This window comes from Mauremys reevesii, linkage group 3 (assembly GCF_016161935.1).
Source record: "Mauremys reevesii isolate NIE-2019 linkage group 3, ASM1616193v1, whole genome shotgun sequence".
NCBI lineage: Eukaryota > Metazoa > Chordata > Testudines > Geoemydidae > Mauremys > Mauremys reevesii.
This window is the reverse complement of record NC_052625.1, coordinates 80,727,934-80,746,428: the sequence shown is the minus strand read 5'-3', so window position 1 is coordinate 80,746,428 and position 18,495 is coordinate 80,727,934. Positions and strand designations below refer to the sequence as shown.

The window sequence follows — 18,495 nt, the reverse complement described above, 5'->3', positions numbered from 1 at the left end:
TTTCTTTAAAATGACCAGTTATCAGTTAATTCTGAACCCAAAGGGGGACAATGGTATTAGTAATTGTGGGGAGCTATGCTGATGGCTAGTAATTAAACATTACCACCACCATGGAGTCACATTTTATTCAGTGAGTGATAACTCCATTCTCTTAAATAGTCAGAGCACATTGCCAAGCTGATCAAAATGGAAATAAAGCTTAGAGGTTCACTGCTTCTCAAGTTTCTAAATTTGGGGTTCAGTTTGGCAAAGCACCCCACTATTAGGAAGTTTATATCCAAACTGTCTGAACGTCATGGGTCTGCAAAATTGGGCTGAAAATCTTGACAGATTTCTGGTCAGGTTTAAACTCATGAGACAATCACCTTTCTTTGGTTATTTTAACAATTCCTCTTCTGTCTGGAATCCAGATGGGGGCACAAAACAGAACAATTTAAATTAATATTTCAAAGCTCAAAAAAGCAATGGAGTTCTGGGCATCAATTTATCCATTACTAATGAAAATTCCCCTCCTCCCCTCAGGATTACCACTGATATATTGCTAGTGTACTACATTTAAAATTTACTGGTGAGAATGATGCAGTTTTTCTTAATCTCCATCCGCTTTTCTCAGACAGATTATTTTTGCTTCTGACTGATGTCTAGAGTCAAGGACACCTGAATTGGTATCAGTTCATTTGATAATGCTCCATTTGTGATGGTTGGAAAAGGCCTGTCTGCGTCTTTTATGCTTTTGAGATTTCATAATTTGATTTTGTGAAGCAGGGGATTAGGAAGAGTCCACCAAACATTTATTTTATTCTTTTTGTCAGCAACAGTTCATTCCACTTTGGACAATGCCAATGTGATCATTACTGTATAAAAAAATATGGTATGTAGCACAGGAAAGCAGCCTTTAAATACTCCTCTTTTGTGGAGGAAGAAGACTCATTTATGTCTTATACCTTATTCAAAACGGTTTCCCAGGAGAAGTCAATAAAATAAACAGGATTCAGACACAGAAATGTGTTACCTTTGGCTAATTTCTAAAAGGAAAAGATAGAGGGATTTGGTCTATTCATCTTCCCCATTCAATTCCAATTAGCTGCAGCAGCTTGCACTGCTGTTCATTCAGCTTTAAAGAAAAACAAAAACCCCAACCCCTTTTTCCCTTTCATTGATCTTCCCTGAACAAGATTTCAGGAATCCCACTTGAAGCAGTACTTTTGGAAACTTATGCTCTAAACTAATTTATTTGGTTTGTGAGTAAATTTGATTCAGTGGATTCTCAGACTTGTACATTTGAAAAGATAGTGAATGATTTAGGAGCCAATTAGAAGGTGGGATAAAGATTTTGCAATGTCAGAAAGAAAGCACAAAATCTCTTAATGGTGTCCTTATTGAAGGTAACGTTCTGCTCTATTCTAAAATAGAGAATGTTAATCCTGTATTGACAGAATATGAGGGCAATGATCACAAAATATTTAGACCCTATCTCACTTGATTTTCCTTTTAATTTTAAATCCTTACCTCACAGGTTCCTTATTCTGACTGACTTCATAGAACCATTACTGGTACCTTTGCATAAAGCAGGCCTGCACAACATGCGGCCCGCGGGGGGTGAGTAGGTGGGCTAACTGTGCAGCCCGTGGGGGGTGAGTAAGCAAGCGGCAGGTGAGGGAGGGGGGCTGAAGAGGCGGGCGGGCAATGGTGGGGGGTGAGTAGGCAAGCCGGGGGGGAGGGGAGCTGAGGTGGCGAGCTACGAGTCGGGGGATGACCTGTTCTACTGATCTGGTCTGGCTCCCATCCCCTCTCCAAGGGTTGCAGCTGTCTGGAGGTGCTGCCTTCCTCAGTCACACCTCATTCATTTAACAGGGCAATTGATTACAAAGTGGGGGGGGGGGGGGAGATCTTATTCTATTAGCAAAAAGACATTTTTCTTTTACCTTAATTATACTACCTTAGGGGCCCGCTATAACATATTCCCAAGGTTCAATACCGCTGTTTTGGTGGGGCAGAGCTAGGGAAGGAGGGTTTGTTTTCGCGGGGTGGGCAGTTCTGGGGGTGGGGAGTATTTCAGGGGGGCTGGGCGGTGCTGTGGGGGGTATTGTGTTTCGGGAGGGCTTGGCAGCACTGGGGTGGGAGGGGTCGGCAGGGCCGGGGGGGTTCAGCCCTCAGCTGTTTTCTTTGGAGTAATATGGCCCTCACCGCTTTACGAGTTGTGCAGGCCTGGCATAAAGAAAGGGTGAGATTAAGATCTCTTTTCTGATAAAGTAGATTCTGGGATTTAAAATGGGGCATATTGTCTTTCACTTTTGCAGAAACCACTCAGCCACAGGAAACCTTTGGACAGTGGAGGCAGAATTTTTGTCTTTGGGGTTCAAGATAAGCTCTTTTTCCAACTAAACTTGGTGGTAGACCAGAAAAAAAGAAAAGGGACAAATTGATTGGAGATAATGTAGATGGTTCTGATGCTTTCAAATTAAATAATTTCCACGTTTCATTAAGCCTTTTGGGTATTAGTGCTAGCATATTTATTGTAAAGAGCACAGTAATTGTTACATGCTTCTCAGTGAAGAAAATATAGTCAAATGTTCCAATGGAACAGGTTTTAGAGAAGTAATTTTCAACACCTTAAACAACTGCTTCTCCAAACAGCTAGATATAGGGCATATAAAAGGAATACACAGGAGCTGGTTCAAGAAGTAGACATAACTTAGGCACTAAATAATAATTACCACAATATGATTAAGTTGTACATCCTCAGAAGGAGAAATCATACCAAAAATAGCTCTGCATCACTATCTTTAGAAAAGAGAATTTTAATAAAATATTAATATGTAAGCAATTTCTGTAGTTGCCACAAGGGTGTTATGAGATCATGAATGGGAAGTGGGATAGTCCATGTCGTCATGAATGGGTGGGCAGGTGCCCCCAGAAGACAATCTCTGTATTAAACTATTAGCTACATCATCACACATTTAGGACGGAAGCAAAAACAATTTTGTGGTCTCATTGTAGCCGCTATTGGACATTTGTTCACATTACCAAAACAGCACAAAATCTGGCACAGATGATTGATTTCTGTTCAACACTCGAATTCTGCAGGTCAGCACTGAGGTGCTGGGAAGGTTTTGTCGGTACTATGGCTGCCTCTTGCTAGCGTTTAGGCCGTCATTTTCCTGAGCACTAAGTTCCTCTGAAAAGATGATTGAAAAGAGTAGAGAATCAAATCTCTACCTCAAATCTAGAATGAGGTTTGTGGTAAAATTGATAGATTGCTCATCTCATTAAAGATTTAAGGCCAGATTGTGAACCACTTCCCTCTTGGTGGCAAGCAGTTACTCAAGTAGATTCATTTACTGTGGCAGCACATGATGGAATGATTATTGGGAGTTACAATCAAAGTAAGGGGGTCACAATCCTTGAGTGACTTTTATCAGTTTTGGGAACAAAATATTCAAGTGTTTGTGACCAGCAGGGAGAGAGAGAGAAGAAATCTATTTGCCAAGCTTCTTTTGCACAGTTAATTATCTTAGTTATTTCAGCAGCTGAAAACAGGAATTAGTATATATACACACTATATCCCGCTAGTAAATGTTATCTAAAAAGTTTTATTAACTATTATACAAACTCAATATTACCTCTCCAGCAAAAGCTCTTTCTTTGAGTTCACTTCAGTTAGCACAGCTTCCAAAGAAGACAAGCCTCTCCTGAAGGCACATTTTACTGACAAATTGTGAAGGTTGTACAGTATGTGATTTGGCAAGGTCTCCAGCCCAGATGGGTTTACTAATGACTTTTGCAAGGTGTTTAAATCAGATTCTAGTGAAACACATGACTGCCATGTTTAATTACTCTAACTTAATGGAGTTTTTTGCCAGACATTGCCCGGCACATTAGAATCAGAGCTATTGCTAAAAAAGTACAGGGACTCAGAATGCAGTTCCATTCTCCCCCCAACCCTCCCCAACCCCAATTTCACTAGTAAATTGTGATACTGAAATTTTGGCCAAAGCCTTCATTTTCTCCGTTCAAAGATGATTTTTTCTAATTTTCATCCAAACAACATTTTAGCAGAGACAGATATTTGTTCCACTTCAGAAAACATAATTTGGCCCACACAGTACATAATAGTGGATGAAGAATAATTTGTATCAGCTGAGTTTATGTACTGAAAGCTTTTTGGGCTTTAAATTTCACTTTATATAGTCACTTAGAAAAATTTCTTGTGCCTGTGCTTTCAATATCACAGTCTCAAACTGGTTTCTTCTTGGCAGACTAACATCAAAGGGGCTCGTTAGCTTCAATTCATTTCATACAATTGCACCTTTCCAGTAGATTTTAAGGATAGTACTATATGTGGAATTGCAGCAAAAGAAGATGAACATAAAATAGGCTAAGCTATCATCAGCATGCTTTCATATCTCGCAGATGCTAACAACATAATCAAATCTTTGATTGCACACATTAAAGATGGCAGGCTATCTGGCATTAAGATAAATTTTCAAAATACTTGATGCCTTTTGAGTGATTTTTCTATACTTCTCCTTGGTGTAGTGATAGCTTTTTTAGGTCAATACACACATAAGTAGCTGGATAGTTTTTGCTCCCTGAACAGAATAGATACCTGCCAGGTATAGATCAGATCACACCAAAAATGGCATCAACTTCATGGCCTGATCCTGAGAAGTGAATGGAAGCTATGCATGCTTAGATTTTCTCAGGATCAGAACATAAATGTAAGATCACAGATGAACACATATGCACACATGACATTCACAATGGACTGAGCAGAAACCTAAACTATGGACAGTGGAATTGGATGTGTGCTGTATGATGAAAAACTGAAATATTTTTGAGGTTTATATTTTTAACGTTTATTAAAAAAGCAAAACGTATGTTCATCTCAAATGAAACAGTTAAAAATGTTAAAGCATACAAATAGTGTACTAGCAGCATCCAATCATTAGAATTTTCTAGACTTCCTCAGTACAGTCTCAGCAAGCTAAAAATATTACAGCTCGCAACCAACTGTCTTCACCATAGTGCAGATAAAACAAAAACTTTATAAAATTAACAACTGAAGGTTAAATAAGCTTAAATAAAGATGTTAAATACAAGACACTTGATCAAAGCTTCTGTACAAAGAAATGAATTTGGCATTGTACAAGTGATTGGCTGGCTCACACCATACATGATTTTAATAGGTAAGCAGTATAACTGTTTTAGCTGAACATCAACTATACAAAATTATCTGAAGTTGGAGTGGAATAACCCAGTGAGCCATTTACAAGGCATGTGTATCTTTAGAAAAATCAGAACACTGTTTATATTCAGGCACCATTTGTTCCTGCAAATAAATAATCTCTAATGTATCTGCATCCAAACTAGTGTTAAACACATCAGTGCTAACGTTTTATAAACACAGCTTTGTGACTATTCACTATACCTCCATTCTTATTGCTATGACAATGTGACTGTGGAAATAAACTACTGTACATACAAAAAATAGAGCACCTTTTAAACATTAAGGTATATGTCTGATTATTCTTTTTATCTTACAATACTGAAGCCCAAGCTACTGTAAATTGCTTTAAACATCTTTTCCAGAGGACCTGATATACAGGAAATAAAACCCAAAATGTTCCTCTTCAGGCAACCTCAACCCAGAGCATCTTCTAAAAATGTCTAAAATGACACCAAGAATTTTACATTCATCTTCACACAAACAAATGTCTGCTATTCTCTGCTTTCTTAAAAGGAATACAAAGATAGATCCACATGGCCCTCAGTCTTGTTCAAGTGAATAGAGGTGGGCAGAGAATACAGCAGAAACATCTAAAATGGATTGTGAACACAATGAAATAATATTTCGCTAATTCAAAAATACAGCTGTTACGCAGTTCAAATAGTGCTTTCCAGGTGTCTAGACATTAGGATTTTTTGTCTATGGTATTGAAAAACCATTCTGTGAATTTTCTTAGTTGAGCGGCTGCTGTCTGAGACTCCTCCTGAAGTCTCATGTTATCTTGTCTCAAATGCTGGACCTCAGCTTGGAGAACAGCTTTGTCTTGTTTTTCCTGGTTAATAAAAAATAGAAGTTGAATAAAGTGAGTAGCCAGGATGACATTTTTGTTGCTCCTATTTCTAAAATGAGTCACAGAGCTCTGTTTACTTTAGCTCCCTAATCCATTGTGACAGCTATTGAACTGTAAGCTGAATCCCCAAATTTGCTGCAATGTTGTACTTAAGAAGATCACATTGCAGGCTAAAAAGAAAACTAAATGCAATTTCTGTATGAGAATTCTAGAACCCACTTCCTGTATAACACAGATTTGAGCACTAAAAAGTTATTCTACAGTTCAGATTAGACTCATCCCTAAAAGTAGGGACTTACAAATTGTGAAACCTCCCAAATCTGTTTTCCCAAAGAAAAGATTCAAGATCAGAGAATTAACAAGTGATACAGAAGAATTCAAGTCACATGGATTTGATTTCACAAATACAAAGCTAATGCAAAATGTTTGGCTTCAATCATTTCCTTCTAATGGTTTATTTCATCACTAAAAGCAATATGTGTGGCCCGTTGCTTAACAGACATGGCAGCCAAGTTCCTGTTTCCAGGTCTGTCACTAACTCACTGTTTGATTCCAGTCATGCCACAAATCATTCTGTGCCTCAGTTTACTCATCTGCAAGTTGAATATCATACTCCTGGCATACAGTCTCATGGATTGTAAACAGCTGCACTCACTGCAGGTATGCCTCCTGGTGGCTAGGCCTGAGAATTGGCTTTCACCCCACATGGTGCCCTCATAATTGGTTGCTCATGACTTGACGTGCTCCATCTTTTTGACTTGGCTCTCTAGCCAAGTCACTATATAGTCTCCCATTCCAGGGTATCAACTTCCCACCAGACAAGTTGTCCGGATGCCATCTCAGACAGTCTTCTGTTTCACCTCTAGGTACTTCGCCTCTTCCCAGTGGTGGGTAGAGGAACCTGGGCCTGCCCACAACTCTGGGTTCCAGCCCAGGGACCCTATGACTAAAAATGAAGGTCTGCTCAGTTTCTGTTGCTGTTTCTCTGAGCTCCTTCCTACCCCATGTCTCTATCTCCTGGCCTATCTCTAGATCTACCACTGGAGTATCCTCTGCTCTCCATGGCTACTTCACCCCTCTTGGCCTCTTGTCTGACTCCATAGTCCAGGGCAGGCTCCCAGGGCTCACTTTCCCCCTGGACTTCCACATTGTTCGTGACCAACTCGCTTTCCCTCTAGGGAGTGACTGCATGCTCCTTCCCTGCAGCCTCCTCCTGGCCTCATTTCCTGGCTTTATAATCCTATCCCAGCTTCTCCCACAGCAGCTCTTGATCTGAAGTTAGGTCTTCTCAATCCCCTCCAGGTGCACCATATAAGGTTAATTGCCCTCTTTTTGACCACATTAACCCGCTCTTTGAAACCCTTGGATGGAAAGTATATAAGTACAGTCATTTCTATTGGAGAGCAATGGAGACATTTAATCCTGATGAAGAGATTTTTACCTTCCGGAGGTCAGTTTGTAGTTGCCGGAGGATCACTTCCAGCTGGTTTACTTTTCCAGTCAGAGTAGATGGAGTGTGCTCCCTACAAAGTAAACAATAACTTCACTCTGGAGTTAGTTCAAAATACTTCCTTCCTTAATGTCAATAAAACATACTTTTATAGGGACACATCACAAAAAACAATTGACCCAGGGCCAATTGGGTATGTCAGCTGGAAAAAGCAACAACAGACTTGCTCAAGCACGAACCCACTACTGTGATGTTTGAAATACGTTGCTGCATCTCACACTAATGAAGCAGAAATGAAAAATGACTTTAGAAAGGAAGTGCTTCAGATATTACTCTCACATGTATTCACAGTGTAAGTTAACTGTTCAACTAAATAATGCGAAGAGTGCATTTGTTAACAAGCTGCTTTCTGATAAGGAACATTAGTAACAAAGCAAGTTGCAGCAGCAATGATTATAAACATTTAGGGTTATTTTAATTCTCTTCTCTGGTCTGCAATTGTTCCATTTCAAGTAAAAAGATAAACCAGTGACTTAATGAAGACTAACATTTTGTCTTTAAAGGTCAAATGTACAGAATATAGCCAAAGGTTAATCAAATGCATGACTGAGAGAAAATGCAGAGAAGAGCTGTTGTCCTATGTATGACAGTGAATGCTTTGGGAGACAGTTACATACATATTCACAGATTAAATTAGACGTAATGTGAATTATTTCATCTAGATGAGAAAAGCTGAAGAAATATACAAAGCTGAATCAGCTGCTTCATGCAAGTTAGCAAATTGGACAGGTTTGACGACACTGAACATGGAATGCCTGCATGTCTTTTTGCTATTCCTAATGCACACTAGCTGGAAGAGGTGATGTGAGTTTCAAGTTGTTGAGGAGAAACGTGCTTTGCCATGTAAGTAGATTAATTTGTCTAAAACTGGTATTAAGTAAAAATGACACCCTAATAAGCAAAAAAGACTAAAGTTGCCCCCCTTTCCCTTTTTTCCCCACTCCTCAAGTTGAAAAGCAAAACAAAATCAAAGATTTTAAAACAGATACATTCTATTGCTGAATCCTCCTGTTTTTGAAACCCACAAACTCCCTAGTGGAGAGGATAGAAGCCAGGTGGTAGTCTAGAGCTCCAAGCACTGGACTAGGTGTGAGGCACTCGGGTACTTTGTGGCCTTAAGAAAGTTACAATCTCTCTGCTTCATCTGTAAGCAGGGGCTATAGGTTTGCCTGTATTTGTTCTCTGAAGACACATAGCTGCTGTCTTTTCTTGTACCAAGTCACCAGACAGGGAACTCCCATCATGCTGAAGACTTAAGCCCCTTGTTCCATCTGGGGGCACTGTATGTGCAGAGTTACACAACACCCACTGATCAATTTCACCCAAATGAAAGGTAGAAATTATCAAAGCAAAGTGTGTTTAAAAGGGTGGGTGGGTGGATTGCAACAAAAGATTACAGAACTCAACTTTGAAGGGAGATAAGTGGTGATCTGAAGACCAGAGTCTACCCCACGTTAGATACTAATTTCAAGCAGAAAATGTCACATGGCTACCCTGCAAGTCTCCTAGATGGAAACTGACCAGGGGTTGGCTGCTGAAGCAGAAATCTCTCAGATGCAATGTAAAGGCATATTCAGTCAAAGCTGCAGAGCTGCAAAGGCATAGCAATGAAATGTGTAGAGAGCCATTTAAACATGGTCCTCTTGGGAACAAGGGAGCCAACTGTATTTGATATTAAAGAGGACACAATAAGCTGCATAGCCTTTGAGCACTTTGTTTAAACATGACTGGAGTCCCAGGGGTCATTCTCACACCGAGTTTTTAGAGAAGGACCTGTTAATATGGTAATGGAGATAGGGTAAAATGACAGATTTCAGTGGAATTCTTTGGGAAGAAATTAGGAGGTGCTCATAAGCAAGCCCTTTATCTTTAAAGCAGGTTGTATACTGGGTTAGTAGGATCTGACATTCTTTGCTAGAAGGGACTGGATTTCCTCTTGCTGAATTTGATAGAAGGAAAACTCTATACAATTTATTCAGAGAAATATTTTTAACACCACTTGAGAATCCTTCAGGCTGATCTTTCAAGGTCTGCATTACTATAGCACTGGTGGCCCAGGGAGGCCTGATGCCTTCCCAGTTCCGTGAACCTTTTAAGGCTCAGAGGTCTCCAAAGAGATGCTTGTTGGAGGTGGTTGCCTTGTCTTCTCTAGAGAAGAGCACTTTTTTCTGGCCAAGATTAGAAGTGCTCTGCAGGCAGGCACCTACCCCAGCTATTGCCCACCCGAAAGTCCTTAGGTGCAAAGCTCCTACTGCAGCAGTGTTTTGTAGCTGCAGACCACCCAACTTCCTGGCTGTCCATGCGCTTTCCACAGTGTACTTAAACTTGATAGGAAGGATGTGGATTGAGCAGAGACCCAGCCTCACTGAGGTGCACAAACTTCATTTACTCAGCATCAATGTTCAGCTGCTTTTGAGTGCTGAAACAGTACTGTATACAACTACAGAACAAAGAGGATTTACTTTAGTAATTGTCCTTATATCAGTATACCTCACAAGGCAACTACAATGCCTACTTGAGGCAGAGACCATATATATCTCACACACACACACCAAAAAGATGGTCTCTGCCTCAAGTAGGCATTGTAGTTGCCTTGTGAGGTGTGTATATATATAAGTGCTTGCTTACACAATGGGGTTTTGGTCTATGACTAGGGCTCTTGGATGTTACAGTAATCCAACAAATAGTAAATAATAATAAATAAACAAACAAACAAAAATAATAATGTCACTTAATTGCTCAGAGCAATTTCTTCTAAGAGGAAGTGAATACTCCGTAACTGGTGCTTCTCTTGCTAATGCTGAAGCAACTCCAGAGCTTTGGAGACAGAATGCTCCAGCCTGATGTGCTGACCTGCCTCCTGGCTTCAAAAAATTCAGAAGCATAACTGGTCTATAGGTATAGCAAAGGGGATCCAGCTTTAAGTTCTAATACAACCTCTCCTGCCTGAAATCTCCAATCAACAAGGCTACCTAAATTCCTCTTCCACAAAGGCTGAGTGTCCTGCAGACCTGACCACCAGTGGTGCCTAAGTATTCCTAGTCCTGGAGGGACCCTGGCAGCCCCTGGGTTCCCATTAATTAGCCTCCAAGGCAGTGGAGGTGCTGAATCACTTTCCTATGCATGGACAATCTTCCTAAAGCAGAAGCAGCAGCTCCCCCTCAACCCCATAATACTTTTTTTTTTTTAATCATGGCTTGCCAGAGACTCTCTTCAAATGAAGCACAGGACCACATATGAGATATTTAAAAGCAGTCTTATTTAATGACTTCTCTTTTTAAAAAGGGACATCAGACCCTGGCAAACTGTTATAGCCACTGATGTTCCTTAGGAAGTTCACTGAGTGCTGATGAGCTTTAAAAGTTTTCTGGACTGTTTTCTCAGCAAGAGCCAAGAAAAGGTGTCTGTTCACTGACAAGCCTGCAACATAGTATAAAACACTGCAACCTCCTTTCATATTGGAATCATTTTTTTTCTATTCTGTTTTATTTTGCCTTTGGTGATAATCAAAAACAGCAAACAGTAAGCTGAATACGTTCTGCTCATCCTGAAAGTCAGTAGTTTCAAAAGATGCTGAATAAAATTTCATATATATTCATTTGTATATTCATGCTAATAGGTCCTTCTTATCCTTTGAAATGTCTATGTGCTGGTCTAAGGAAAATGGGTGGCATTACCCATTTTATTAGAATGAAATACTAAAGAACCGGATTAGGTCTGTCTCATGCTGACAGCATTTTATTAATGGATCTAAAATTTTCCAGAGTACATCCCAAATTCATATAAATTTACTTGAGCGTTGATATTGCATGGAAATGTTTGAAGAAGCAGGTATGTTCAGATACATATTCTTCCATATGTCCGTTTACATACTTCTCTTGTTTTCTAAGGCAACTATCACTGTGCTATCTATGTGCCATAAAACAGTTACAGATGGCACTGTGTGTTCCCTGAAGGGCCAATTTCTCACAGCCTCTTTAGTTCCTGCTGTGTACGAGTCCTTCTTGCCTTCTACTATTTGTCCTTCAGTATTCCAAATTGTTGCTTGGTTCTGGAAAGTTGCAATTACTCGGTAAAAGCCATTACAGAGGTAGACCTTGCATGTAAACCTGAACATGACCAAGACTGGGCTTCATCTGAGCTCCTCCTGGTAATCAGGGAGCTACACATTGGATGACTTTGTAGCTGTGGAATCCAACCCTTGCTCCAGAATTGTAGTCCAGTATCTCTGCTTGTATTTTAAAACACTATGCCCAACACAACAAAAGGTGCCTGAAGTTAGGCCCCAGAAATCATTTGTAAGTACAAGTTGTAAGAAAAGGAAGCCCCTAATTTTCAAAAATGCTGGGCACTCAGCCACTCCCATTAACTTCAAATGAGCAGTATTTTTGGTATGGTGTGTACAAAACACTTGGTATTTTGACTTTCTTGAAGAAGTTGATTTAAAAAAAAACCCCAACAACCAAGAATAGCTCTGTCTGCCATTGCAGTTTATCTTTGATAATTCTTCTTCAAGACTTCATAGCATTGCACAGAGAGATGTAGTTGTTATGGCAGGCCAAGAGGGTAGGAAGAAGTATTTGTCCAGTGATTCAATGAGCTAGCTCAGCATTGCATGCAAGTTTCCTCTGGATTTTTATCCCTCAGGGAAACGATTACACTAAACAATCTCATTATTTGGCTTGTCATGATCTACAAACTTGACAATTTACCATGGACAACCACAAGTCACAAGTTGAGGAGCTGCAAAAATTGTTCTTAATTTCCAGAAAACAGTAGGTAAACCAAAGTAATTCCCTTCAATATCTTACCACTCTGACAGTTCTTCAAACATACTGGCTTATAAAATATGATAACTCTGAATCTCAGTTGAACTCCTAAACTTTTGGGAATGCCATAGTTGTAAAAGGTATTTTCTGCACTATTTACAGGGGAGTCTAAGTTTTAATATTATGATAATTTGGGCATTTTAACACCCTGTTCTTTGAATAAGTACCTCCTGTAGTTAGAATAAATTATTTTCTTGGCATGGAAAAGTAAAGAAAGTTAGGTTTTGTTAAGAACATCACATAATTTCAGAAGTTATTCAGAACACGTAATACACCATATTAAGAGGAAGTGATTGTCATCTGCTTCATAATAAAAGTGCTCTAAATCTTCCATACCCAGTAGCATCAATGAAATCTTTTCCATTTGTTGGCTCTTCATCCAAAGGTAACTCTTGAGCACCCTCCAAACCTGGAGCTTGCTGCATATCATTCAGGGTGCAAAAAGATGCCACTCTCTGATCTGTAATGGCAAAAACAAAGCTAATGTAAAGCTATTTCTAAAGATGATTTCATATACAAAATAAAAAAAATAAAAGGCTGATGTACAATTAATTATTTGGACCTGGTTAGAGCCTGGGAAGTAAAATAATAATAATATATGGAGATATACCTATCTCATAGAGCTGGAAGGGACCCTGAAAGGTCATTGAGTCCAGCCCCCTGTCTTCACTAGCAGGACCAAGTACTGATTTTGCCCCAGATCCCTAAGTGGCCCCCTCAAGGACTGAACTCATGATCCTGGGGTTAGCTGGCCAATGCTCAAACCACTGAGCTATCCCTCTCCCCCAACATGACTGCTTTGAGAACAATCAGCAGATATACAATTTGTTCCAGTTAGTTGCTGTTTCCAACATCTGTGTCAACATCTGGTTTGCAAATATCAGCAGAGTGATAGATTTGTTTTGACCAGTTAATGCTAATTTGAACAGTAAATTGGTCTCGCTGAAATCCACAGAAGACCTGGGAAACAGGGGCCATGACCAGTGACAATACCAATTCATGGAAAACGTTTGCATTTTCCATTGAGGTAAAGCATCAAATTCCACAGAAATTTGCATAGTTCCATTTTTATTATTCTGATATCTCAAACACATTGTGTAAGCTGCTGGTTATCTATATACTTGAAAAGCAGGATACAAGTGCTATTATTATGCACTTACTTTGTCATATTTAAGTATAAAAAGTAGCTTTTATTTGGTAAAAGCACCTTCAAGTACCAATACTACTACACTAGGGCCACCAGCATACATGCTCAATGTGCTTGGAACTTAGCCTGTCTCCCAATGACCAATATCATTATCAGTGGACATTCAGTGTAGCTGCCAAAGTATACCACACATCATCATTTATGAAAAATATGCCACGCAGAACATCACTGCACAGAATAAAAGGAAATGATTCATCATGATTTAAATTGTTTGCTATGGAAAATCCATATTCTGTGGAGATTGATTTAACTGATTTCCATACAAATTCCATGCCTGCAGCTTTCTATTGACTCTGGCCATGACATGCCTTCCCCTCTCCCTCTCCTCCCCCGCAGGCCCAAAGCTTGCATTACCATGCAAACGTGCAAACACTTGAAACAGAAAGGAAGGTTTGCTAAAGATAAAAGCCAACAATCAACCCCAAACCATCACCTAGAAACGATGTATGATGACAGACCGGCCCAAGATCTTCATCAGAGTCAAAACCTGGAATAAGATTTAGAAGGTTCCTGTAAACAAGAGAGTACATCCAACTCTCTCTGCTAAAGCAGCTGTGGTCCTTACGCAAGATTCACATAATGGAATACTGTCAATGCAGTTCAGACTGCCTCTTATTGTGAGAAGCTCTTAAGCCTGTCAAAACCAATTTTTATGTAATGCCAACCAACATGGTTGAAATTACACATTTCATGCTCAGCAGCCCTAATATAATGCACATATTATGATACATAGCATGGAAATGTGGTGCACCACAAAAGTCAAATGGTAAATACATGGCAAATTGTTTTAAGTAAGATTTTTTTAGTGATTTGTTTTAAAAGTGCTACCAAGATATTAAACCAAAAACAAAACCAGGGAATCACAGCAATTAGAAGCTTTTATTAAGTGATTACAAAATGTACACTTTTCGAGGTCACTGTAAAGACTGAAAAGTCATTTCCAGCTATAACACTACTTTGATACAAATTTGCACTTTTATATCGGATTGCAAGACCAACTTTATATAGCAGTAGTTTCCCAAGTTTTATTCTTATTTGCAATTTGTCATATGTCTTGGTAGTTTTTAGATCACGAGTTTTCCACACACATCTAAAGTGAGAAAAGAGAAGAATTTCACACACCATTGCTATCACAGTGACACAACTCACACTATGGAAGCAATACAGCTTAATTAAATTAAGCATCAGGGAAAGGTTAAACTTAGTCAAATTAGGTGCCACAGAAAAGACTGTGCAAACAATTATGTTCACAAAAGAAATGGGGCAGAAATAAATTTAGGATTCAAGTCTAATTACCCATTTCACTTGTTCTTTTCTTCCCTTGCCTAAACTTTGATTACAGAGACAAGGGGGTGAGGTAATATATTTTATTGGACCAACTTCTGTTGGCGAAAGAGACAAGCGTTCGAGCTTACACAGAGCTCTTCTTCAAGTCTTTGACTGACATTTGATGGCGGAGGACAGAAAAGCAGTGGCAAATCTTATACTGTTCCTAGCTTTCCTACATGATGAGTTAGTTAACGTTCAGTAATGTACAAAACATGGGTATTTTGTGTCACTGAAATCTATTTCAATATAATTTACCCTGCGTTTTTCCTCACAATACTGACTAAGCATTTCTAAGAAGAATGGCTGCTTGTCTGGTCTACTGAGCTTAAGACATTTTCTGTTAAGTTAAAAAAAAAAAAGATTGTAGTTCTGGACCTACTAGGGGTATCTGAATCAAACCACCACCTTCCCTTTAGTGAGGAAGTATTACAAAGGATGTTCATAACAGTCACTGAAAGCACACTATGAAATTTTAAAATAAAATATTTCACCCAGTTTTTAAAAATTTCCATTGATTCACAGATTCCAAGGCCAGAAGGGACCATTGTGTTCAGCTAGTCTGACCTTCTGTATAACACTGGCTATTGAACTTCCCCAAAATAATTACTACAGCACATCTTTTAGGCCTGGTCCACACTAGGACTTTAATTCGAATTTAGCAGCGTTAATTCGAATTAACCGTGCACCCGTCCACACCACGAAGCTATTTAATTCGACATAGAGGGCTCTTTAGTTCGACTTCTGTACTCCTCTCCGACGAGGGGAGTAGCGCTAAATTTGACATGGCCATGTCGAATTAGGCTAGGTGTGGACGGAAATCGACCTTAGTAGCTCCGGGAGCTATCCCACAGTGCACCACTCTGACGCTCTGGACAGCAGTCCGAGCTTGGATGCTCTGACCAGCCACACAGGAAATGCCCCAGGAGGGAGAACTTCTCTCAGTACCAGCGCTCACACAGCGAACGGGAGGATAGGTGGCATCAAGAGGACCAGCAGGCGACTCAAACGCTGCTTGGACTAATGAGGGAGCAAATGGACACGCTCCGGCGCCTTGTGGATGTTCTGCAGGACCGCAGGCAGGAGGACAGAGCCCCCCTGCAGTGTATCTGCAACCGCCCTTCCCCGCCACAAAGTCCCATACCCCCCTCACCCAAAATAACCAGAAGGAGGGACGCCAGGGGCCGTGAAAACTGTCACTGCACCCCAGCAGAGTGCTCAAGTACCCAAAAGCTCTCATACCCTAAACGTTGAGAAGTCCTTCCCTTCCTGACTCACCCAAGCCCAAATCCCAGTTTCATCCCCTAACTGTCTAGTTAATTATTAAAAATACTTTGCTGTTAATTACTGTTTCCGTCATGTTTTTTTTACAGAAGACTGTGTTTGAAGGGGGTGGGGTGGGGAAGGGGGTTGGTAATTGCATAGGACGGTCACCTTTACCAGGGTACAGACACGGGGGCAGGATCAGCAGCAGGTCACACACACAGTGCAGTCAGTAGGCACCCTGGTCAGTATGGGAGGTGGTTTCCAGCTTCTGTGTGGGTGAAGGGGACGTGACTTTGTAGCGGGGGAGGGCGGTTACAGATCTTATGCAGCGGTCCTTGTCCTGGACCGCAGAGTCACGCAGCAGAGGAATCTGTATCCGTCCTCCGCCACAAGGTCACATAGCCCCCGCACGCAGAATCCCAAAAAGGAGGAATGGCAGGCTCCGTTGAAACAACCAGTCTGGCACTGCGGACCGCTCTAGGAGCAGGAGCCTGTCATTCCTCGAGTTTAGAGGCGGTCTTTACATCACCGCACACCCTACACAGCACAGTCTGTGTCCCAGTTTCAACCCTTTAACGCAAAGTCATTAATAAAGAAACCTTTGTTAAGTAACAATGGAACATGTATTTTATTTTTACACGTGTGTTGGAAGTGGGGGAAACGGGGTGAACGGGGTATATAACTGCAGAGGATAGTCAACAGTAACTGGGTAAAGAAACAGGGGCAGGTTCAGCTTCTCTGTAAAGAAACTGAACAGTCACAGGTCACGCTGCTCGCTGGTACTTGAAGAGTTCCTTGTCGCTGTGCAAGGCGCCTGCATAGGGCTTCATGAGCCAGGGCATTAGCGGGTAGGCTGGGTCCCCGAGGATCACTATAGGCATCTGCACATCCCCAACAGTTATTTTGTGGTTCAGGAAGAAACTACCTTCCTGCAGGTGTCTAAACAGACCACAGTTCCTGAAAACACGCGCGTCATGAACTTTGCCTGGCCACCTGACGTTGATGTTGGTAAAACGCCCCCTATGGTCCACCAGTGCTTGCAGCACCATTGAAAAGTAGCCCGATTTCTCAGCAGCTGACTGTGGAAGAGGTGGACGATAAGGTGCGAGGAGGTGAAAACTGCCATAACTGCAGCAGGCTCCATGCTCGCAGTGCTGTGGCGTCCGCGCTGTCACTGACCAGAAAAGTGCACGAACAGATTGCCCGCAGGCGCTTTCGGGGTGGGAGGGAGGGCGTGATTGACGGTTCAATGATGACAGTTACCCAAAACCAGCCTCGACACATTTTTTCCCCCAGCAGGCATTGGGGGCTCTACCCAGCATTCCAATGGGCAGCGGGGACTGCGGGAACTGTGGGATAGCTTCCCACAGTGCACCGCTTCCAAAGTCGACGCTGGCCCCGTTAGTGTGGACTCACAAAGTCGAATTAGTGTCCTTAGTGTGGATACACAAATTCGACTTCATAAGGTCGATTCCACAAATTCGAATTAAGTTGAATCGAACTACTCTTGTAGTGTAGACATACCCTTAGAAAAACATCCAATTTTGGTTTAAAATTTTCCAGTGATGGAGAATCCACTATGGCCTTTGGTAAATTGTTCCCATGGTGAACCAACCTCACAGTTAAAAACATATGCCTTATTTCCACCCTGAATTCGTCTACCTTCAACTTCCCGCCACTGGACCCTGTTATACCTTTACCTGCTAGACTGCTCATGTAGGTACTGATAAATGTAATCAAGTCACCCCTTTAGTTTAACAAAGAGAAGGAAATACACTGAGCTTATTGAGTATCACGATAAGGCAGGTTTTCTAATCCTTTAATGATTCTCACAGCTCCTCTCTGAACCCTATCCAATTTAGCAACATCCTTCTTGAATTTACCTGAAAATTTTAATTTTAGTCAGCAAAAACTATAAATAGATTATATTACCTTAAATGTGCATTGACTATAACTTGTGCATTTATAACTTTTTATTCCTTGCAAAAATTCTACTAAATTTCAAATGTTGTATTTGTATGAAATGTAATTTTTATATTTAGAACTTTTTATTACTGCACTTCTGCTAGTTTCTAAACAGAACTTTACTACATTCAATTACTTGTGAAATGTTGAACAGTAATCCACCACTCACAGGTTGGGCAACAATGTCATTAAATAGGTGTTAGAAACCATTAGGCTCCCACACTATGCTAAAGAAGTGATTTTGTGAGCTGTTACTGCAAAAACAACAACAACCTAATTTAAGCTGCTCATGTTAAAGTCAAAGTTTACTCC

The 18,495-nt window shown here is 40.6% G+C and overlaps 1 protein-coding gene across 13 annotated transcripts in view; it reads right to left on the bottom strand.

Annotated features, from left to right (window-relative positions):
* Window positions 1-2,781: 2,781 nt before the first annotated feature.
* SIPA1L2 (signal induced proliferation associated 1 like 2) overlaps window positions 2,782-18,495 on the bottom strand; it is a 239,923-nt gene continuing 224,209 nt past the window's right edge. For all 13 annotated transcript variants that reach the window (XM_039528814.1, XM_039528813.1, XM_039528815.1 and 10 more), the window contains 3 exons: window positions 12,756-12,879; window positions 7,522-7,603; window positions 2,782-6,062 (listed from right to left, as the gene is read on the bottom strand). In XM_039528814.1, the coding sequence (XP_039384748.1) occupies window positions 5,916-6,062; window positions 7,522-7,603; window positions 12,756-12,879 (353 nt within the window). In that variant the 3' untranslated portion in view covers window positions 2,782-5,915. The remainder of the gene's footprint in view (window positions 6,063-7,521; window positions 7,604-12,755; window positions 12,880-18,495) is intronic.